At 42.7% G+C, this 23,843-nt stretch overlaps 1 protein-coding gene across 5 annotated transcripts in view; it reads right to left on the reverse strand.

The window, feature by feature from the left end:
* The window catches only part of ZNF277 (zinc finger protein 277), a 171,117-nt gene that overhangs the window by 129,704 nt on the left and 17,570 nt on the right, over positions 1-23,843 (reverse strand). The window contains exon 1 of one of the 5 annotated variants that reach the window (XM_029616939.1): positions 9,410-9,435. The exons of the other annotated variants lie outside the window; for them this stretch is intronic. Within the exon in view, the coding sequence (XP_029472799.1) occupies positions 9,410-9,431 (22 nt within the window). The 5' untranslated portion in view covers positions 9,432-9,435. Of the gene's footprint in view, positions 1-9,409; positions 9,436-23,843 lie in introns of those variants that run through there. 5 annotated transcript variants of the gene reach the window in all.

The raw sequence follows: 23,843 nt of genomic DNA on the forward strand, positions 1-23,843 counted from the left end.
GAAAGAAAATCTGAGACACCGAAGACCATAAGGCTTGTACACCTTTAGTTATACATCATGCCTCAAAGACTTTCCAGACTCTGACATACGACAACGAAGTAGACGTCTGTCTAGCTTGCAGAAAGTAGAAATAACAGCCTCTGAGTACCTTCTTTATCTCAAACGCCACCTCTCAAAAGCCAGGCTGCTAGACAAAAGTGATCTGCTTGGTATGAAAATATGGGGCCCTGCCAAAGGAGATGAAGACTGAAGCGTAACTGTCCATCCACTGCCTTGCTGACCAGATCTGCAAACCATGGCTGATGAGTCCATTCTGGGGCTACCAACACCACTTCTTTCAGGTGTCTCTCTATCCGACGCAACATCTTGACTATCTGAGGCCGAGAGGGAAATATGTAAAGTAGAGCCCCCCCCCCCTGAAGCCAGGGTATTACCAGAATGTCGACTCCTTTGGCCCTGTATTCCCGTCTTCGACTGAAAAAGTGAGATGCCTTTGCATTGAGATGCATCGCCATTAGATTCACAAGAGACAACCCCACCTCTCTCAGATGAACTGCATCGCTGAATTCTACAACTCCCACGTCCCTGGATCTAGTGTCCTGCGACTTTGAAAATCCGCTTGGACGTTTGTCCCCTGCGATGAGATACCACTATCTGAATCAAGCGCTGTTCCACCCAAAGAACTAACTCCTGAGCCTCCTGGGCCACTGCACGAAACTTGGTTCCTCCCTGTCGATTGATATATACTATAGTTGTCGCATTGTCTGACAAGTCCCTCACCGAGCAATCTTGAACCAAAGGTAGAAAAACAAGCAACGCTACCTGCACTGCTCTGGGCAATTGATAGACCAAGAGGCTTCTTCTGCCGACCAAATGCCCTGGGCCGATTGTCGCTGGCATACTGTCCCCCAACCAGAAAGACTGGCGTTGGTAGAAAGAATTACCCAATCCAGGACTCTCCAGATCGATCCCATGGACTAGATTGGACATCTGCAGCCACCAAGACAGACTGTTCCCCACATGACCATTAAGCAAGACAGACACATGAAACAACTCCGACAACAAATTCTACTGGGCCAACAGGGCTCTCTGTAGTGGTCTCGTATGCGCAGAAGCCCACGGCATCCACTCCAGCATTGAGGTCATCGAGCCTAGAACCTGCAAAAAATGCCACACTCAGAATTGTAAAGCCAACAGATGCCAGATTTGTGTCTGTAAATTGCAGACTCTTCTCCGAGAGAGACACCTTGCCCTTCAGCATGTCAAACCGAGCCCCCAAATAGTTTAGGGTCCAAGACCGAATCAGCTGGCTCTTTGCCAAATTCAGCACCCCACCTAGGGATTCCAGGGTATTGATTACCTTCTGCACCACCGCGCGACACGCCACTTCCGATTTTGCTCTGATGAGCCACTCGTCTAGATAAGGGTGCACCAGTACCCCCTCGTGCCACAACACTACTGTCACCACCACCATTATCTTGGTGAATGTGCGGGCCACCGTGGCCAGCCCGAAGGGAAGAGCTTGAAACTGGAAATGCTGACCCAATACCATGAACCTCAGGAACTCTTGGTGATCTGGACGAATGGGGCTATGTAGGTAGGCCTCTATCATATCAAAAGAAGCCAAGAACTTATCCTTGCACACCGCTGCAATTACTGACAATAGAGTTTCCATCCGAAACCTCTGGCCCTTATCCAATTTACCCGTTTTAAATCCAGAATGGGACAAAAATAGCCTTCTTTCTTTGGAACTACGAAGTAGATTGAACACAGACTTTTGCCCCATTCGCTGTGGAACCAGAACTACCGCTGCTAAGTCTCCACCACCTGAACTGTAGTTTCCCGCAGGGGGAAACTAGAAACAAGTCGTGAACGGGCCAAGCAAATTCTAATGTGTTACAGTCTCTTATTACTCTGAGGACCCACTGATCCTGAGTGATCTTGGTCCATTCCCCATAAAATCGCGCATGACGACCCCCTATAAAAAGAACAGTGGAGTGGACCGGCCTCGCCTCATTGTGAGATTTGGCCCCAGTGGCTCCACTATTGGAGGAAGCTCTGAATGGCCGTCAACCGCCTTGAAAGAACTGCCCCCAGGACTGAGCTCACGAAGAGAACTGCTTTTGCGAAGCTGGGACTCCTCTCACCTGATGAGACCTCCTAATATCCTGAAAACGCAAATGAAACTGAAAAGGCTGCTTAACCTTAGGCTTATCTTCTGGCAACTTATGCACCTTATTCTCACCCAGGTCCTTCATTAAGTGCTCCAGTTCCTCACCAAACAAGAGGCATCCCTTAAAAGGCAGAGAGCCAAACGAGATTTAGACGAAACATTCTCTGACCAGTTACGTAACAACAATAACCCCATGGCTGACACTGTGGAACCCATAATACGGGAGGAAGTTCTCACCAAGTCATACAAGGCATCTGCCATGTAAGCAACTGATGCCTCCAAGTGCTCCGCTTTATCTTCCTCAACATCAGATTTTGCCTGCTCATCCTGAAGCTGTTGAACCCAGCACAGGCAAGCCCTTTGCATGAAGCTGGAGCAGATAGCCGCCCGCAGACTCAGGGCTGATACCTCAAAAATCTTTGAGTTGAATTTCTAACTTCCGATCTTGAAAATCCTTCAATGCCGTGGAACCCGCAAAGGGGATAGTAGTCTTCTTTCTGACCGCTGAAACTGCAGCGACCACCTTTGGAAGGGAAAAAAGCTCCATAGTCTGTTCCAGCAAAGGATGTCATGGCCCTTCCCACTCTCAAACCAGAGTTGGGTGATCCCCATTCTTTTTCACAGACGTATGGTAGGAAAAAGCTCTCAGGGGAGCCTGAAGCCCATCCAAAACTGGATCTGCACCTTCCATATCAGAGTCTTCCTGTGGGACTTTCAGCCCCAGTTCCTCTAAAACCTAAGGAATCAAAAGGGCCTAACTCCTCTTTCTGGAATAAGTGGAGCACTTTAGGGTCATCAACCTCCAAGACTGGAACATGACCTAGATCATCTCCCTGAGAGATGCCAGCATCATTCGGATCAATACCTTGATCCCATGACAAGGTCTCCTGCATCTTGGGGTCCACATATGACCCTACTGAGTCATCAGAGTCTTCATCCGCAAACCCATAATGCTGCGAACGCTGTCCCAGTGGAGGGTTCCTACGACAGGACTGCTCAGGCCCTGGAATACCTCTCTGACCCCCTAGAGGGCGAGATTGGCTACTCAAACTGCCTGCAGAGCTAAATATGCCTCATGCAGCAGGAGAACAAAATCAGCAGAGAAGGCCCGCGGAGCCTGCGAGAGCGTAGTCTCCGCAGATGCAGGCACTGGCAGATCTAAGCAAACTCCCTCATCTGTCCCCACTCACTCTACTATGGTCGGTGGGCCGGAGAAATATATGGAGGCAAATCTCCTTCTTCCGTCTCAACAGACGGACTGCTGGGGGAGCCAAAATGGCCAATGTTCCCGCATTGAAGGAAATCTGAGGCCTGCTGTGGGCCGCACAACGGCACTTCAAAGGAACCATTGGGGGGAGAGCCCAAATGAAGTTTCTTGCCTCCCCCAGTCATTGGGGCATCCAAAGATCCCTCTCTCCCTGAAATGTAGACTGCACATAAACTGAAGTGGTTGAGCCACGCCGATCCTGCACCACAGGCGTGGCAAACAGAGCCGCGAACCATGCTGTCACTAGCGGGAAACCCCCCGCCGAGCCCAGAGCAAACACGCACACGAGAGAAAGAAACAGAACCTGCCCACCCGCTACTAGCAGGAACTGGAGGGAGAGAGATGCCCGAAACAGCCTTACATTTTTTTTTTCTCAAAACTTTAAAACTCTGGTAAGCCTCTTCTCTGCAGAGAAACCGGATCTATCCAGTCAGGTTCAGCAAAGGGCAAAAATAAATGAGACTGAAACCAGAAATTTAAAGAAAGAAAGGAAAGCTGATGAAAAGAAAAGTTACCAGTTGCCCTGAGCCTACAGCCGCCCAAGCAGCCTCATAAAAGGGAGGGATCTGGACCACCAGATTTAAACCCCACAGACTAATGGAGTGAGCATACAAAAAGGTCACCAATCTTCAGCTGTCCACCTCAACCAAACAAGGAAGGATCCAGACACCCCTGGGAAGAAAGGCTCACAACAAAAAAAGAAAAATTCTCCAGACCGCAGAACTGCAGGTTTATGAGTCAGCCACCATCTGCTGGAGACAGAGAAATATTGAGGAACTGCAGGTGGCACCAGGAGTTATTAAGCAGTGTCAGTGAAACTCTGTCTCCATCTGCTGGCAGGGATGAATAAACCCAGGAGTCTGAACTGATCCGGGTATGTACAGGGAAATGAAAATCCTTAAATGTTTAGAAAGTTGGGTGATTGGAGGGCTCTAACAGTGGGAGGGTGGATTATTGTTGAGGTGGAGAACAAATAGGAACATCATTGTATCCTGTCATTTTTTATGGGTTTTCCTGCAAGCTTGCCACTAAAAAGCAAAAAGTGTCAAACTGCTTGTTGTCACATGGTTACAAAGTGTGAGACTGAGCCTCACCTATTCCACTATCTTAAAAATTGTCTTGAGAGCAATGGCTGAAGATGACACTTGGCTAATCAAGTAGCACTTCAGCTTTTTTTTTTTTTTTTTTAAGAGTAAGAATGGTTTCCCTTCCCCATTTGTTAAGAATAGTGTGTTCTGATTTTTTATTTTCTAGTATACACTGCACACAAAATCAGAACAATATGAATAAAATTGTGCCTTGGTTAGGCAATGCAGCTAACAATTTATTAATGTATTTCATATAAATATTAATATGCAGCAAGTCTGTTATGTCATTTGAGCCACTGCTGTCTTGCAATGATAATGATTGTGTAATTGTCAATTACAGGGCATCAGTTGATTTGCACGTATATTATAGTGCTATCCTAGATATAAACTGTGCCATCATACACTTGTGCTGTCAATGATAGTCATGTGGGGTTTGCTAAAGGCATTTTATAGACTACATACCATTCCCTACTGTTCTGTTATGACTTTGCTATTCAATTTATTAGTCACATTTTATACTGGAATATTTAGAAAAATCTAGCTCAAATATTAAGGGATTGTATGAAGTCAAACTGGGGAAACCTCATAAAGTGCCCACAAAAGACTATTGAAATGCCAGTAGGGCTACTTGAACTCCAACTCCAACACTGTGGATGTCAGAATACATTTGTAATCATTGGTGACCCCAGATGAAAAAGATGCTTTACATGTTATTTCATAAAGCTATCTTATAAGTCCAGTATGAGTCCACTACTGTGGGTGTGAGTGCTAGTATACAATGATATTATTATACCAGATTATGCTCACTGTTATGACGCCAAGGCAATGTGTGGAAATCTTCATGCAGTAAGTGTAGCGATCCCGACACTGCAATGTTTCGAATAGAAGTTCTTCATCAGGGAATCACTTATAGGCATGGAATCTGCTTGTATATCCCGGCTGTAATAACATACTCTGTGCGTAGTAGTCAATGCGCTCATTCAATGTGATGCTTTTTGCTCACTAAGGGTGGAGCGCTAGCTCTCAAGATTGTGGTCGATGTGCTTCTTCAGTAAATACTCTTTACTCAATGCGCGGTTTCGATCTGCTCATCCGGCTGTGCGAGCAGTGCTGTGATTCCCTGACGAAGAGCTTCTATTCGAAACATTGCAGTGTCGGGATCGTTACACTTACTGCATGAAGATTTCCACATATTGCCTTGGCGTCATAACAGTGAGCATAATCTGGTATAACAATATCATTGTATACCAGCACTCACACCCACAGTAGTGGACTCATACTGGACTTATAAGATAGCTTTATGAAATAACATGTAAAGCATCTTTTTCATCTGGGGTCACCAATGATTACAAATTTATTCTGACATCCACAGTGTTGGAGTTCGAGTTCAAGTAGCCCTACTGGCATTTCAAAAGCCTTTTGTGGGCACTTTATGAGGTTTCCCCAGTTTGACTTCATACAATCCCTTAATATTTGAGCTAGATTTTTCTAAATATTTTTGTTATTGCATAAGTGTCTAGCACTTCATGGATCTCTTATGTTTTATACTGGACCATTTATGGATTTTCAGATAAATAAAACCTCAGTGAGTTAAAGTGGTTAGTCATAGTCCACCTATCTACCAATCTAAGCGGATAACGATGTCTCAAAATATCACATAAGCAACATGAAAATATGACTCAATTTCAAAATATATTTCACTTTATCACATGACATACTGGTTCTATTTGAAATGGGAATGGTCATTTATTCTTTCAAATAGTCTTAGGACTAGTGGACACTCCATCAAACTAACTGCATTTAAAAAAATCTGAGTGTAGTTTTTTTTTTTATAAGTTAACGCACAATTGAACTGTAGAATTTGTTGCCAGAGGGTATGGTCAAACTAGCTGGGTTTTAAAAAAAAGGTCTGGGCAAGTTTCTGGAGCACAGATCCATTAATAATTTTAAATCTAGTCCTTTGTGGAACACAGGATGTGGTGAGAGAGATGATAGTGTTGGAGCCACTTGGTAATAGTGATCACAACATAATCAAATTAGACTTAATAACTGGAGGAAATGTACTAAAGAAATCTACTGTGATAGCATTTAACTTTCAAAAGGAGACTATGATAAAATGTGGGCAATGCTTAGCAAAAAACTGAAAAGAGCAACTGAAGTTAAAGAGTTTAGCTCAGGCATGGATGTTGTTTAAAAATACCATCTTGGAAGCCCAGACCAGATGTATTCCATACATTAGAAAAGGTAGAAGGCAGGCTACTGGCATGGTTAAAAGGTGAGGTGAGAGAGGCTATAATATCTAAAAGAACATCTCTCAAGAAACGGCAAAGGGATCTGAAGGAAACAGGAAACAGCATAAGCACTGGCAAGTTAGATGGAAAACATTGATAAGGAAGGTAAAGAGAAAATTTGAAAAGAAGCTTTTCATGGAAGCAAAAACTCATAATAAAAACTTTTTCAGGTACATTCAAAGTAAAAACCCTGCAAGGTAGTCAGTTGGACCATCAGATAATCAAGGGGTAAAAGGGGCACTTAGGGATGACAAAGTCATAGCAGAGAGACTAAATCAATTATTTGCTTCAGTATTCACCAAGAAAGATGTAAAAGATATACCCATGCAAGAAATGATATTGAAAAGTGATTATTTAGAGGAACTGAAACAAATCTCAGTAAACCTGGAAGATGTACTAGGGCAAATTGACAAACTAAAGAGTAACTTATCACCTAGACCAGATGATATACATCCCAGAATGCTGAAAGAACTGAGAAATGAAATTGCAGACCTATTGGCAATTTGTAAACTATCAGTAACATCAACTATGGAACTTGAAGATTGGAGGGTTGCCAATATAATGCCAACTTTTAAAAGGGGATAAAGGGGTGGTCCAGGAAACTACAGACTGGTGAATCTGATGTCCATGCTAGGCAAAATGGTAGACACTATCATAAAAAAATAAATAAATTGCTGAACATATACATAGGCATAGTTTAATGGGTCAAAGTCAACAGGGATTTAGCCAAGGGAAGTCTTGACTCACAAATTTGCTACTTTTTTTGAGGGCGTAAAACATATGGATAAAGATGAGCCATAATCATATGGGAACTTCCAATGTCTTCTCAGCATGTTGGAAACCTTCCCATTACTATTTGCCAGAGTTGTATCTGTAACAGATTTCAATGCCTCCTTGCAGTGCAAATGCAGTGATGTTAGTGTCACTAATATTTAGGAAGCTGCTAATTAACAGTTGAAGCCTTGAGACACTGAATTGGCAAATCAACATATAAAGAATCAACAATATGAGATAGAGTTCTTGTCACTAAATACAGTCCATGGTATCAATGAAGAATAGTTATGAACCATAACTTCCCCTGAAGAAGCCTGTATAGCGAAACAGAGACCTTTGTAGGGACATAGCAGAAGGGTAACAGACTACACAGGATACAGAAAAATCGTTGGGACAGAGTAGATACAGAAATATTAGTGAAACCTATATGAAGTGATAAAGACATGCACAGGACACTACACAACATTCCTGTAAAAGAATTGAAAAGTATCCTTTCTTGTGGACAGTGGTTCAACTGTATCCCCTTTTTAATGAAGGTGTTTTTCATTTGACTCATTTTCAATTCACCAAATTATCTTTCTTGAAGTTCAACTCTATTGCAAGTATTTTGTTTCATTACAAGCACTCTGAAGATATTTTGGCAATGTTTTATGTTGGTCTTTATACATACTATAAATGCATAAAACTAAAGAAAGGTTAGAACTGGTGTGAATAAAGAATAATTAACTAGGACAATTGATTAATGTGTGTGTGTATTATTGTGCCAATTTTATCTTTTGAATAGTTTTGAGATTCTTTGTTACTGTGTAATAAAGCTTGCATCATTCAAATCATTTAACACATTAGTGGGTTACTTACCCCATTTTAGCTTCTCTAATGGAGATATAAATCCACACACACACTCACACATACATACATATAAAGTCAGTGACCTCAACTAAACCCCCACCAACTTAAAATGGCTGGCAAGAAGGGCTAGTGAGGACTATGTGGGGAGGGTCTGTAGGTAGGTAGGTAGGTGAGAGACTGCATTAATAGAGTGACTGGTGAGGGGTCTCTGTTCCCAGGATAGAGAACCTCTTGCTTGTGAGTCCCAGATGGACCACAGAACCACAAAATTTTTAATGTTAAAAAAGGTACTAAACATAGTTCATGTTTTAACTTTATTACAGTTTTTAGCACACATAATGGCTGTATAAAAAGGTACACAGTTTAGCAAGTGTGCGTTTTAATATTCCCGATGCATTAGCATACCATTTGCTTACTGCATCAGGAGTTAACCGAGTATTCAAAGTGTGAGAAAAAAAGAAGGTAAATTTTATCACTTTTTTTTTTTTTTTTACTTACGTTTCATTACATTGGTCCCTGAGATAATAGAATTAAAATGCACAGTCTTGTGGTCACCAAGGCAGTTTTTCACAAGAGAGAATGGGGGCTCCTGTTTATCTGTGGTGCTGGGTAACATTCATTTTGTGTGCAAAAATGCCAGATCTTAAAAGTTATGGGGAGGGCACTACAACATCTAATCCAAAATTCTGTATGATATGGAAATGCAGCCAGTATTTATTTTACATCATTTAAGGAAAGTCATTTGCGCCCCGAGAACTATTCACAAATTTGATTACAACTCTGGGCTTCTTGTGCAGTTGAATGTTTAGCACCTGAGACAACAAAAGACTCTTCTGAAAAGCACAGCTAATGGAATCAATACATTTTATACCCAGGAGCGTGTGTTGGAGGAGTGAAACAAGTTCTTGGCATGGTTCTGGCCTCTGCCCCCGTCTCTTCTTTGAGTTTTGTAGCCAGTAAAACTTACCTTGTGTCTGTGTCAGCAGCATAAGCCTAGGGAAGGATAAAAAAGGTACAACCTAAATTTTGTCACATCTCTGCTCCCAGGCTCAGGCGAGGTCTGATGGTACACACATTTTAATGACACTCAACACTACCTGCCATGTTAGTTTCAACTTCTCGTTTTACCTATTCCTCCCACTTTCATACTATGCGATGCTTTATCTAGTCACTTGTAATGTCAAGCACCAATCAGACACGTCCATGCACTTAATCTCAGCAGGGCAACAGATTCTCACATAAAGGCTCCCCATATTATCCAGCCATAAAAATACACACCCCACAGTGAGATTTACAATCTATGAATCAAGGACTATTATCTATTCCTTCAATAAAAAACAACTGCCCAACTAACAAGTAAGGGAGAGAGCAATTTCATTAGCAAGTCCAAAACTATGGAACTCACTACCTACTGAAATTCGCCTACAACAAAATATAAAAAGTTAAAAAAAAAAAAAAAAAGAAAAAAGAAAGAGATTAAAACCTGGCTATTCAGGAAGGCATACTCTGAAATTCACTAACATTTACCCCCAGCTGATATACCATTCAGTTAACCTATCAGCAAAAAGATTATTAATTACCTGCTCAAATAATTAAGAACATGAGAACATGCCATACTGGGTCAGACCAAGGGTCCATCAAGCCCAGCATCCTGTTTCCAACAGTGGCCAATCCAGGCCATAGGAACCTAGCAATTACCCAAAAACTAAGTCTATTCCATGTTACCCTTGCTAGTAATAGCAGTGGCTATTTTCTAAGACAACTCAATAACAGCTAACGGACTTCTCACTTTATCATTGAATTATTTTATTAATTTCAATACTGATCTGTTTTATAAAGAAATTTTGACTTTTTTTTTACTTTTATTCCTGATATTAACTACTGTTCTTAATTTAATTATACTTGAAGCACGTTTTTATTTGCAATGAATTTTACTTATATTTTATTCCTTTTATTGTATTTTATGTATGAATGAAGGAAATGAAACTGGATTAGAAATTTTATGCAAATGTTGTAAACCATTGTGGTGGAACCTACCGAATGACGGTACATAAAAAAAAATTGTAAATAAAATAAATAAATATGTAAACACGCCCACCCAGAATCAGTCATCACTTTCCACCCACAAATACACACTGCATAAATCATCCTTCCTCATTCATTTTTTATTTCTTCATTCTCCCAGGGCAACGATAGTGGTAGGGCTCACTTCTCCTGGGGTCAGGTGGAGAGCCATACCCTTGTGGCATCAGTGGGAGTGCATCATGGGCAGAAGAAGCAATTACATTTACTTCACCTGAGGGCAGCCTGAAAACAAGCCCACAGCAACGATACTGCCACATTAACTTTTATAGTTATGTGCTTTCATTTGCAAGCTCAGAGCAGGTTACAAAAAATAAAAGTAAAAGCACAGCATAAACATACAATAAAAAGCACAGCATATAAATAAAAAAAAACCCAAAAAAACACACTGATTCCCCAACTCAAAAAATGTTTTCCCTGAATCCTGAAAAAAAATATATAAGATCATCACAGTCAGATTCTAATATGAAAGATACCAATAAGGTGGTTTTTACTATATTGGGGGGTTGGGGAGGAAAATTCAAATGACGACTGCAGATCTAATGGCGGATTCAACTCAAAAACTATTACAATTTTTGCAAGGGAAACATTGTTCGGTTGATGATTTTATTGTGTGTTTTGTTTTTGCTACCCACCCCGAATTTGGAGGGTCAGAATACAAATAATTTTAAATAAATAAATGTTTAGGCCTGCAAATTATAGGCCCAAATGGCAGAAGTTGGCTAGCAGAGAGGTTGACATAAGTCGTCATGTGTTTAGACTGTGTACTGAAATTCAGCAGAGTTTAATGCACATGCTGAAAAAAAGAAAGTAGTAAACTCCCAGCGCAGTAAGGAAATGGCATGCCGATGCATGGGGAATTAAAAAAAAAAAAAAAAGAAAGAAAAACGATGCAAAAAGCAAAATTGTGTATACAAACCTGAGTTTAAATATGCAGTTAGCTTTTTGCATAGGCTGAGCGCAAATTTTAACTTAGGGGTATGGGGGGGAAGAAAGTCATTTGCATGATAGAAAAAAATACTTTCACTTGTGATTTTTTTTTTTTTTAAGTTGTACACTTTTTTTTTTTTTTTTTTTTAATAAGTGTCAGCTGGCTGAAAAAGCAACAACAGCAGCCCCAAGTAGAGTCCTTCACCTTGTACTTCTTGCCAATTCTCTCATTTGCTGGTGCAGGGATCTAGGTCCCTCTCTCTCTCTTCTCTCCCCCTAGGATCTCTGGCATTGCAAAAAGGCAGCAGCCGCCACCTCCTGCCACCAATGGGCTCTAGGTGTAGCTCTCAATCCATTGGGGAGGGGGGGGGGGGGAGGAGTGTCAAAAGGGAAACTGAAGAAACACCACTCTGGTGGAGGGAGAGATGGAGCTCAGGGCCTGGTCTAGTTCCTCTGACTCTGGTGGGAGTGGATGGGAGAGACAGTGTAAGGTGCAGACAAGGGATGGAATCTGTGGCTTTGCCAAACTGTGCCCAGAGCAATGGCGATGTGTTTCATGTGCAAAATGTTTTGGCATTTGTATTGAATATTCAATATATGTATTTTAAATGTACCTCATTTTGATGGTTACCCGAAGGGTGGGTAATTAAGTTTGGGGGAAAAAAAAAAAAAAGATGAAGACCTAAGACTTGTTTTATGCACAGACAACTTAATTACCAAATTATAATTCACTGGTTTAGAAATTAACTCGTTTACCAAAAATCACTGTAAATCTCCAAAACAATTCAGAGGGAATATTGACAATGTGACTATTCCAAATAAAGTATGTTCAAATGTAATGGACAATCATAAAACTGGAAAGAAATCCATTTGGAGTTCATAGGGTGTAATATGTATAGGAAACATATAAAGGTGTGTTTGAAATCATTCTTAATCAGATCCATGACGCCCAATATAACGGACTGTATCTTTCTGCCACATTTTCTTAGTCTCCGATTGCATCTCTTGGTACTTAAAGACCTTTGCTTTCTCCATATTATTCACAGAATAGTTGCTGGGTACCCACACCATTATTAGCAACGTCAATCTTGTGTTTTTTCTACTTTATTGGTTGAAATAGTAATGATCATGGGTGATTGCAACTCCTTCATTCTCTTAGGGTTGTGATCCCAGTGTTTTTTCAGTATGGTGATGTTAGAAAGTGTTTATACAATTTCCAATGGATGAGCTGTGCCACCTTTTCGTGCCTTTCTGTGTACAACAGTATATATCACATTCAGTGAAGGGATGTGCAACGGTTTCCAGTTCTATTATACAGAATCTGCGTTTGCCTTGTTTTACCATTTTTTCTATGCTCGCTGTGAATCATCTTAGCCGTGAAGCTCAGTATACTGGGCTGCAATTACCAGTCTCTCGATGTTAGATTTAGATTTGAATTCACCTCTTCTTAGCCACTGCAAAGTGTCAAATCTTAATCTACATAGGATTTCTGAAGTAACTCTTCCTCCCACTGTATTTGTGCTTCTGCCAGTTATCTTTCTTTGTTTGCTGGTCTAATTCTTTTAACTAGCTTCTTCTCGTGTTTTGCACATTCGGTTTCTTCTTTCCCCATATGAGCTGGTGGATTTTCAGTCTTTCCTTCTACTCGCTGGAACAATTGCCCAAACTTAAGAATGGAGACAGACGATGCTTGTTCACTTTCATACTTCAGCACTATTTGCACTTTAGGGTACGCTGATACCATTAAGTAGGTTGAAGGCTTAATAGCTTGTATCTTAATTCATGCTGTTAAGGCACTTTTCAATAACAGCTTCAGTCTCCTACAGTACTCTCTACTGATCTTTTCTCCAAGTACTTTATGCTGAATTTTTTCACTTTCTTCTACTAGTTCCTTTGGGGGAAAACCTGTGTTTCCTCACTCATACAGAGCCTGCCATGGAGTTGTACTCTCTCACAACAGCACCCCAATGGATCACTGAAGGAATAAAGCTGCATGGCAACCAGAAGTCATGAAGAAAATAGCTCCCAGTTTAAAAACATTCTTCCTCTTTTGACACAGAGTGTTATATTTTATCATTATATACCTTTGAGGAGCATTGCAAACTTGACAGTAGTTTGATCTACTCAGCCTGAAAGGTCTAAGGTTTAAGCAATAAAACTCAGGGGGCTATGCATTTATGAGGAAGTATTACATGTCATGAGTCATGTTGTTAGGTTCAAGGCTGAAAATCAAGAGGTGCAATAAATCTCTTGAGCTCTAAAGATAATATAATGGAAATAAAAGTTACACAGGTTACTGGGGTATTGATTATTTGATATGCTACATTATTTCATCACAAAAAGGAAACACAAAGGTTAAAAAAAAACAAACCCCCAAAAAAACCAAAACAATAGGAAGATGGCTACTGAAAAGCAACTTAAAAAGAGCTAGTATGTCATTCAGAGGGGAGGGGTGGAGATGGATGTTTGGTGATGTGACTGGGATGCATGGATAGTGAGTCTGGTGGTCTTGGTTGTTGTTGGTGTCTGCTTAGTAGGGGGAACTGGGAGGGATGCATTAAGTAATTCCATATCTCTGAAGTTTTTGTATTTTATCCTATCTTATCTCTTTGGACTGTTGTGACTGCATTTGATATTGTTCTTGGTGCCTGTCTCTGAAATAAAAAGTTTTTTTTTTCAAAAATGAGCTAGTATTAAAGCAGATGGTAAGAATACTAACACAAAGTCAAAGAAATTTCACCAAAGGCGGCAAAAAGCATCCTAAGCTTATATATATTCATGCTGGGCTTGATGGACCCTTGGTCTGACCCAGTATGGCAATTTCTTATGATCATACGGACATGAAAGGTATTCACCAGGCAGCCACCTGGTGGCTCAAAGCCTCCATTTGGTTTCTTTTCAAGTTGCTGAAAGGAAAAGCAAATTTGCTTACCATAAACGGTTTTCTGTAGATAGCAGGATGAATTAGCCATGCTTTCTGGGAGTGACCCCTGGCGGCTCTCGGCAGGAACTTCTAGCAGCAGAAAGTTTTGCTTTGCACACCTGCACGGTGCCTTCTGCGCAGTCAACTGTATCCCCTCAGTTTGTCTCAAAGCACAGAAAAAGGAGTATAAAGAGAGTAGGTCAATAGATCGTGAAGAAAGACTGTCCAGGGAGGAGGGTGGGGGAAGCATGGCTAATTCATCCTGCTACCTACGGAAAACACAGTTTATGGTAAGCAAACTTGCTTTTTCCCCCCCGCAGATAAGCAGGCTGAATTAGCCATGCTTTCTGGGAGTCCTCAGCTCAAGGTTTTGGAGCACAGATAGTGGGTAGCATTAAGGGAGCAGAGCTTTCAGTCCATGGTTACACATGTCCCTGTGTCCCCTATTTGTCTCTTTTTTTTTTTTTTTTTTGCGAAGAAACCTATTAGGTCAGTGGACAGCTCTATGGATTATTAGCATGACTTAAAATTTTGTAGCCCATTATGGCGTCTGATTTGGCATGCCGTTGCAAGCAATAATGGGAGGTGAAAGTGTGTAAAGACAACCAGGTTGCTGCCTTGCAAATGTCTTGAAGAGAAACCTGCCTCAAGTGGGCTACAGAAGCAGCTACTACCCTTAGTTGGTGGGCCATTACCTTCGATTTCAGAGTTTCTGATCAACTGTGATAGCAGAAGTGGATGCATTGTGTTAACCAGCTGGCCAGCATGCATTTAGACACTGGAAGTCCAGGGGCATTTGGGTTGTAGTAGAGAAAAGGTTGAAGGCCTTAGAGGGGAATGGGTCCTCTGTTTATAGTAAGCCAGGGTTCTCTTGCAATCTAGCATATGTAATAGTGCTTCCCTTTCTGAGGCATGAGGCTTCAGAAAAAAACGTTGGCAGTGTGATTGTCTGGTTGAGGTGGAAGGTGGAAACCAACTTGGGACAAAAGACGGATGTGTTCGCAGGGTGACTGTCATGATAGAAGTGAAGAAGGGGGGGGGGGGGGTAATGCATCAGCGCTTGCAGTTCTCCCACCCATCAGGCAGACGTGATGGCAATGAGAAATAGCACTTTCCAGGTTAGAAACTTCAATTTGACCATCCCCAGGAGGTTCAAAAGTGGGAAAGCATCAGTGTTTCGAGAACGACATTCAAGTCCCAAGGAACGGCGGGGGGGGGGGGGGGGGGGGCGCATCACAGGGGACCTGAGCCATAGAGCTCCTCTCATGAAGCAGGATATTAAAGGATGCGTAGAGATGGAGACGCCCTTGATGGAGGAATGGTATGCTGCGATGGCATTGAGGTGTACCCTGATGGATGAGATAGCCAGGTCAGATTGAAATAGTAGGTGAAGGTATTTAAATAGCTGATCTGGTAAAGAACGGAAGGGGTCCAGGGATGCTGTTATACACCAGTGGTGGTACCGTGATCATTTGGCTGCATAATTCCTCCTCGTGGAGGATTTCCATGCCAAGATTAGGATATCTTGAATGTTGTGAGCGATGGTAAGATGGCCTAATACTTCCCTTTCGATCTGCACGCTGTCAGGTGAAGGGAGTCTTGCATAGGATGGATCAGTGTTCCCTCTTCCTGCGACAGGAGGCAGACTCTGTTCTGCCTCCTATTGGCGGTTGTATGGAGTGATGAACTAGGTAGGCATACCACGGTTGTCTGGGCCACGCCGGGGTGATGAGGATGAGATCCAAGTTGTCCATTGTGCATATCTGTAATACCATTCCTATCAGTGGAATTGGAGGGAATGCGTAGAAGGCACTCTCTGACCATGTTATGAGGAAGGCGTCTTGGGCTATCCTTTTGTCGCTCGGATAGAGTGAGCAGAACTGCGGCACCTTTGCATTGCATTCTGTGGCAAAGAGATCCACTAGAGGCACTCCCCACTAGAGAAATATGTAGGATGCCACGTCCCTGTTTAATTCCCACTCATGGGCATGAAAGAGATGGTTAAGTCTGTCTGCTTCGGAGTTCTTTATACCAGGGAGTTAAGTAGCTTGAAGCTGTATTGAGTGTGCTAGTGCTGATTCCAGTAGTACGGACTCTTTGCACAAAGTCCTGGAACTGGACCCTCCTTCTTTGTTTAGGTAGTACATGGCTACCTGGTTGTCCATCTAAATCATGACGGATTTGTGGGCAAGAAGCCATGAGAAGGTGCAAACAGCTCTTCTTGGGTATGAGAAAGTATTGAGAATAGAACCCCAGGGACCATTGAGAAAGGGGAACTTTCTGTATTGCTCCTTGGTTCAGGAGGAATTTGGCTTCCCATAAAAGGGAGAGAGGATCTGTTTCCCAAGCAGGAGGGGTCAAATGTGGTAATGCGGGAGGTGTTTTGAAATTGAGTCAGTAACCATTCTGGATGATGCTTAGGATGTAATCTGCCCCCAAGCTGGTGCAAATGAAGAAAGGCATCCGCCTACTGTTTGCGGTAGCTGTGGTAGGATCAAAAAGACAGCTGGTTTTTGGGAACGGCAGGTGGGGCTGGCTTGGGGTGTGCTGGGTCCGGGGCCAGCCCTGTTGTTGTTGTGTCTGTGGTGGTTGAGTCCTCTGAGTGGCGTAAGATGAAGGAAGGTATGGTGGGTACGGTTTGTAAGAGCATCGGGGATAGAAGTATCTCCTCTAGGAGGAGTAATATAGTGTTTCAGAGTAAGCTGATCCGGAAATGATGTAAGGGATGGACACTGCTACACTCTACTCCTTAAGTTGTGAGATAGTTTCACAATGTTTGCCACTGAACAAATTATCCCCTTTGTAGGAGAGATGGGCAAGCTTTCCATGGACATCTTCGCAGATCGCACTCATCCATAGCCACACTATGAGTCGTGCTGCTATAATGGCTGCTGAGGTCAGAGCTGATAGGTCAAAGCCCTCATAGATGGTGCGTAAAAGGAGACACAGGCCCTCTTCTAGATTGCCCACCATCCGCTTACAGAGGCCCGACTCTGAAGGTTGATCCTCTTCCGACTTTAGGAGCTGGAGGCACTCATACAGATATTGGGTAATATATATAATTGGTGCTGTTGCACCTTAGCATTCAGCATGGAACCTTGGAATACTTTTCTTCCGAAATAGTCTGGGTACAGATTGTCCTTGCCCAGTGGAGTATTAGACTACAGCCTTGTTTTCCAGGCTTTTTTTTTCATAGCAGGCTCCACCACAATAGAGGGCATGTGGTAGTTGCATGGTGGCGAAGTGAGGAGACTTGTGCATTCAAAATTTTAGTTCAGATTTTCTGGACATGGTGGGTGTGGAGAAAGGAGTCCCCCAGGCTTTGACCATGATGGCATCCAAGACTGAATGGGATGGCAGAGCCGTAGGCTCAGCCAGGATATCGAAGATCATGTACTTCGGCCCATGGGTCAGGTAGTTTCTTGGTCTCCAGATTTAATTCAGAGCCCACTTTCTCCACAAATCTGGAGTAAGAAAGGTTCTCAGGTGGCGATGTTGGTTCCGACAAGTCACTCGGAGTGTCAGAGGGAATTCCTGTGGAAGAGCTGGCTGATGGCGGAGAGGGGCAATGCAATTCCCTGCCATATGGAATTCCTTGCGGGCTTGGCTCTCTAACCAAGTCTTCAGTATCCGATGTGTGGAATGACCCAAATCCTCACCAGAAAGGCTTGATGGTGAACCTGGCTGTTGCAAAAGGAGTACTGAATCAAACAAGTTTTGAAGAAGTCCAGTGATTTGGGACAACGTCTGTGAGGCTACTCTTTGTATTCCCTTGAGGTACTTAGCCATCTTCCTCTTTTTTTGGAAGGCTCGAGAGTTGTCTGTGGGATAACTGCCTAGAGGTAGAGGACTTCCCATCTGACCTTCATTTCCAGTCACCATCTCTAGCAGAGGTGGAGGAAGAGGAGCGGTGTGAACGATGGGGTACATTTCCTTCTTACTCCCCAGAATAATCCAGTTCCGATAATAGAAATCGGGAGTGTCAAAGGGTCCAAGCACTCGAGACTCCTTGGGGCAGAGTGTTGTCTAGGTTCTGAGGATCAGTGCTGGACATGGCAGGTTTTGCTCTTTGCTTTTCCGTGTTTTGCAATAGGATGTGTGATATATGCGTCGGTGGATCACCTGATGTACCGCATGGCGTCTGTGCAGATACCAGTGCCAGGACATCAGAGTTCTGCATAGAGTGCCGAGTGGGATTTTGCGTCGGCCGATGCATGACACATCGCTTCTTGGGCCCACTGTGGCACGTCTCCATGATTCGGCGGTGAACTCTGCTGTACCGACGATGCACCTGGGGTCTGGGTTGAGTCAGAGGCCAGTTCCGGATGAGGCTGTCTATGAGATAGTTCTCCGGCCTTACTTCTGCCCTCCAAGTTCTTTGCTTTGGAGGAGACCCTTTTGGGCTCCCTTGCCAGGGAAGAGTGGGTTGATCTGAGGGGCGTAGGACCCCAATGCAGCATAGTCCCCTTCCTGAAGATGGGCAATCTTCATGGCCCTTTGCTGCTAGGCCCTAGGGGACATCCTCCCGCAGTTCCGGCAGGCTGCCATATTGTGGTCGGGTCCAAGACAGATGTAACAATACTTGGGTCCAACTGTCATGGACATAATTTTGCCAGTGTGACAAAATTTAAATCCAGGGGCTTTTGGAGCCGTGGTTAGCTCTGAAAAGTGCTTTTGGGGGTTATCAGAGTGAGAAAAATAGAAGAGAGAGGAGATAGTAAGAGGAGAAGAATCCGCGTCCAATCCCTGCATGGGGAAAGCAAACACTGAGGGGAGACCGTTGATCACATGGGAAGGCACTGCGCAGGCATGCAGCAGAAAAAAAAAAATTCCGTTGCTAGAGGTTCCTGCCAAGAGCCACCAGGGGCCGCTCCCAGAAAGCATAGCTAATTCAGCCCTTTTATCTGCAGAAAATAAACTCACACACCCCCACCCAGAAAAAGAAACCTAACATTCAGACACACCCAGACACAGAAAGAGACATACAGGCAGACAGACCACATCACAGAGACTTAGGCTACACATGGAGACCAAAGAACACCAGACAAACACAGACACAAGCTCCATACACACATACCACAATGGCAAAGGCTACACAATAAAAAAAAGCCTTAGGTGTCAGCCCAAATATTTTAGGAGCTGAGAAAACTCCATCCCATTTTTTTTTTTTTTTTTACTGTTTTAACTAATTTCTCCAGTTTTCTCCTTATTTTTTATGCTTTTTGTTCTTACCTTTTATTCACATGTTGATTTGCTTAACATTTTTACACTTTTTGCCTTTATTCTCCCTTCCCCACTTCCTCCCTCTCTTCCCTCCATTCTCGCTGTCCTCTTTACCCATTCCCCCCCCCCAGTATTACCACCATCTTTCCCGCCCTCCCGCCCCCCCCAGCCAACAACTGTGATCTCTCTCTCTCTCTCTGGGGAGGGACCTAGCAGCTGCTGGAATTCCTTCCAGGCTGAGGTGAGGATGGCAGATCTTCCTGGGTTGTGACACAGACGTGGCAGAGTAAACAGCTTCTCACCTGGGCTCTCCACAGCAGAAGCAGCTCCTCTCCCTGGCTACAAAAAAAGACGTATGGCTAAGCAAGCCGTGGCATGCTTACAAGGATACACTAAGAAAAAATGAACCCACCTGTGATCCGGTGGTCCTTCTCTTACTGTTATGCATACAATGTCGTCACTACATTCTGGCAGCTCCCTCCCTCTTGAGGCTTGCAGTACCTCCATGGAACAGAGACTCGACAGTATAGCCACTGTTTTCTTCCTTGATTGGGCAACCAATGTACCCCATCCTCAGGATTGCTTAAGCCCCTCCTCCACCCCCCAATTTGTTTACCCCTGCTTTAGACAGACAATGTGATGAGGTTGTAAAAGAGGTTTCCTTCTGACAGCTCTCTTATGCAGATCATTGTTGAGCGAGTAACACGGTACTGTGGACAATTATTCAGCTAAACTTTTCAGAAGGTCCTTTGCAGTGATCTGTGGCATCTGTTTTGCAAATCTGACCAGTTTTCAGGCTGTTCAGAGATGTTTGCTTTTCCTGATCTTGCCCTGACCTCAACAGTTCCATGGAACTTTCATTTATATATTGGATTTATCACCTGTTTTTTGAATGCGGAATTCACTCAGAGGGTTGTAGGATATTAGAACTTTAGACTACAAACAGCTCATTTGTAGCTTCACATTAGAGAGATGTAAACAATTTTAAATAGAAGCAATATTACAATACAGTTTGACAAAATAAAATGTGCCATAAGGCCTGACTAAGCTCTAACAGTCTACTCTATTTCATTTATTTATATTCCACTTTTTGCACTTTTTTCAGCACTTCAGTGGATTACATTCAGATACTGTAGGTATTTCCCTATCCCCAGAGAGCTTACAATCTGAAGGGGCAGATGTAGCGGTAACTTCACTAGCGGCGATAAGGTAAGACCCGTTATCGCCGCCAGTAGCGTGCCCAATAGCACCACCTTTCACGGTGGCGCTATTGGGTGCAAAAGCCGGCAGCGAAAACACCGCGGTGGTGCGATCGCTGCCAGCTTTCGCAGGCCTGCCCCCCGCTTAGCTCCCCCCGCCCCCGTGGTATTCACAAAGCTGTGCGACATAGGAAAATCCAGGCCTATGTTTGTACCTGAGGCAATGGAGGGTAAAGTGACTTGCCCAAGGAGCGACAGCAGTACTAGAACCCTGGTCTCCTGGTTCATAGCCCACTGCTCTAACCACTAGGCTACTCCTCCACTCTTACTCTAAGAATAAATAGTTCCATAGCAGAACTCTGGATTGTAGTAGCAAGTTTAAGGCTTGCGAGTGCCAGACAGTTTCCCATGGTCAGTTTATAATAGCTCTGGGTTCTGAGTTTATTATTAAAAGCTTGATAGAAAAGCCAGGGGAGAGTAATCGTGATTTGTCAGAGCTCTTCTGGGAGGGAGTTCCATAGAGCAGGTACTGCTAGAGCCTTGTACGCCAGTGTCATAGTTCTGAATTTCATTCTGTATGGTACCAGCAACCAATAGAGCTTGTATAGCATAGATGTGATGTGGCCATGCAGTTTGCATCCTTTTTTATCAGTCTTGCAGTAGCATTTTGAATTAGCTTGAGTTTGTGGATAACCTTATCTGGTTACCATAGAATGAACCACTGGGAATTGCATCTGCTAATCCAGAAGTCAAACAAATAGTCTCAACAACTTTTCTGATAGTGGAAATTACAAGTTGAAAATATTCAGAGAGCTCTGTATAGCCTCACTGCTTTGTAAGAGTGAATTGTTTTTGTTTTTAAATGCTCTGACAATGGCTTTGGAGAAGCCCATGGTTGCTGAAAGTAGATAGAACAGAGTATTTGTTAAATATGTAACTGAAGGCCTAATTAGTGAATGTTTTGGGCCTTAAAAAAAAAATTAATTTGTTTATAACGAATCAGCTGAAAGGATGTCCAAACTTTGCATATGCCATATTCACTTTTTTTTTATTATTATTTTCAATCTGTTTACATAAACAAATAAGTTTTATTATTGTTCGGTGCACATTGATTATGGTCCTGGATGTTGATGTTTATTGATGCTCAGTTTTATTTGTGTGAATGCTAGGTACATTCACTGTACATATTCAGCACACACAACTATTAAAGTAAAATATGGAGCCAGAGTATCAGAGATATAATAAAACAGGCCACCAGGAAAAGAGCAGTAACTGAATTTTGGATGATAAAGGAAGGTCCATATCAGGTTAAGGTATGGGGAAAAAGGTTATCCCACGTGGCAAGGCCTTTTAGGTAAAGTGTAAGGGCAAACATATTGTTTCTAGTTCTGATCTACTGTTGGTCACAAACTTCTCATTCTATCATGAAATACTATGGGCTTCTTCCATCCAGTACCTATAGAAAAATGTTTCAGACATTGGATTTTATATTGTTAAAGATAAATGATGACTTCATTTAGTTTGTACCGATGAATTCTTATTGTAAAAAAGGATTATACATTCATCGCTGCATATCAGGAAATTAAGTCAAAAATGGTATTCCACACAAATCAGAATTGATGCATTCTGAACTATTAGAACAGAAAAATGCTGCATGGCTAGCTGTTTTTTCTGTACTAATTTTCCCACTGAAGGCCCTATTAAGTACAGATTTTACCATAGACAAATAATGCAAAAGATTCCTTTCTAAATTAGGCCTTCAGTAACATCACTTATAATACAGATTTGTTAATATTTGATTGCTTGCCCTTTAACCAGACATCAAAACAGGTTACATAAAATATATTAAAAAAACAAAAAACAACCCCCCCCCCCCCCAAAAAAAAAACCCCACAACTTTAAAATCAACATTTAAATATGCCAATACAAAACAAAGAAATAGAGGTCTTGTATATAGACTCTCACATCACCACTGCCCATAATTTTCTAGAAACCTAGCTGATGGCAAAAGCTGGGCAGAAAACCCTTGAAGATTGAATGTAAAATTTGGCCGGCCGTGGGTTGGGGTTCTGTGACTGGCCTCACTCACCCAAATGGCCTGGCCTCTGCAAGTGGCTCTGATGCCGCCACCATGCTCCTAGTGTGCTGATGCCCTCGCCCTTAGACACACAGACGTGCACCATGACAAGCTATAAGGGCCTAGCAACAGGAAAGGAACCGGCGCTGCTTTCTTATGACTTCTAGCCATTGCCTTAGCAACAGGCCTTCCTGTCTAGCAGTGTGTATTGCTTCTTCCCGTGCCTTGCATTGATGTCATATGCCTCGTCTCCCTGTCTATACCTTTGCCTCATTGTCCTCTTGTCTTGCCTAGCCTTGCCCTGCCTCTGTTGCCTTACTCTCTCTGCCCTGCCTTGTCCTGGACCTTGTGTCCTGTCTTTTCCTTGTTCTGACTGTTTTGGCCTGATTCCCAATATTGACCTCTGCTATGGACCTGGACCACCCTCTTGACTACCATCTGGAATTGGCCTTTGCTACCAATCCTGACCCGGTCTCTCACAGCTTGCCCCGACCTCAGCCAGAACCCAGACTCTCTACTACTTACCAATTTATAAACATTGGGGAAATTGATAGAAAAGGTGCTACATTATTTAGTTATTAGAATTTTTGGAGAGATCAGAAGTTCTGCATGTTAACCAATGCGGTTTTCATTCACAACACTGCACTGAGACTTTGTTGGTAGGAATGAATGATTTTGTACTTAGGACTCTTGATACAGGAAAGAGTGTTATAGCCATTTATTTGGACCTTGCATCCACCTTTGATTTAGTAAATCATTGTACTTTGTTAAGTAGATTGAAAGATCTGGGAATTGCAGGCACTGTTCTATTATATCTGAGTTACATCTCACAAATTGGGTACAGCAAGTGAAATCAGGTAAAGATTGGTATTCAAATTCTTAAGTGGCATTCCTCAAGGCTATATTTTATCACCTACATTTAATATTTTTATTTCCCCGTTGTGAAATTTGCTTACTTCATATGACA

This window comes from Rhinatrema bivittatum, chromosome 9 (genome assembly GCF_901001135.1).
Source record: "Rhinatrema bivittatum chromosome 9, aRhiBiv1.1, whole genome shotgun sequence".
Classification (NCBI taxonomy): Eukaryota; Metazoa; Chordata; class Amphibia; order Gymnophiona; family Rhinatrematidae; genus Rhinatrema; species Rhinatrema bivittatum.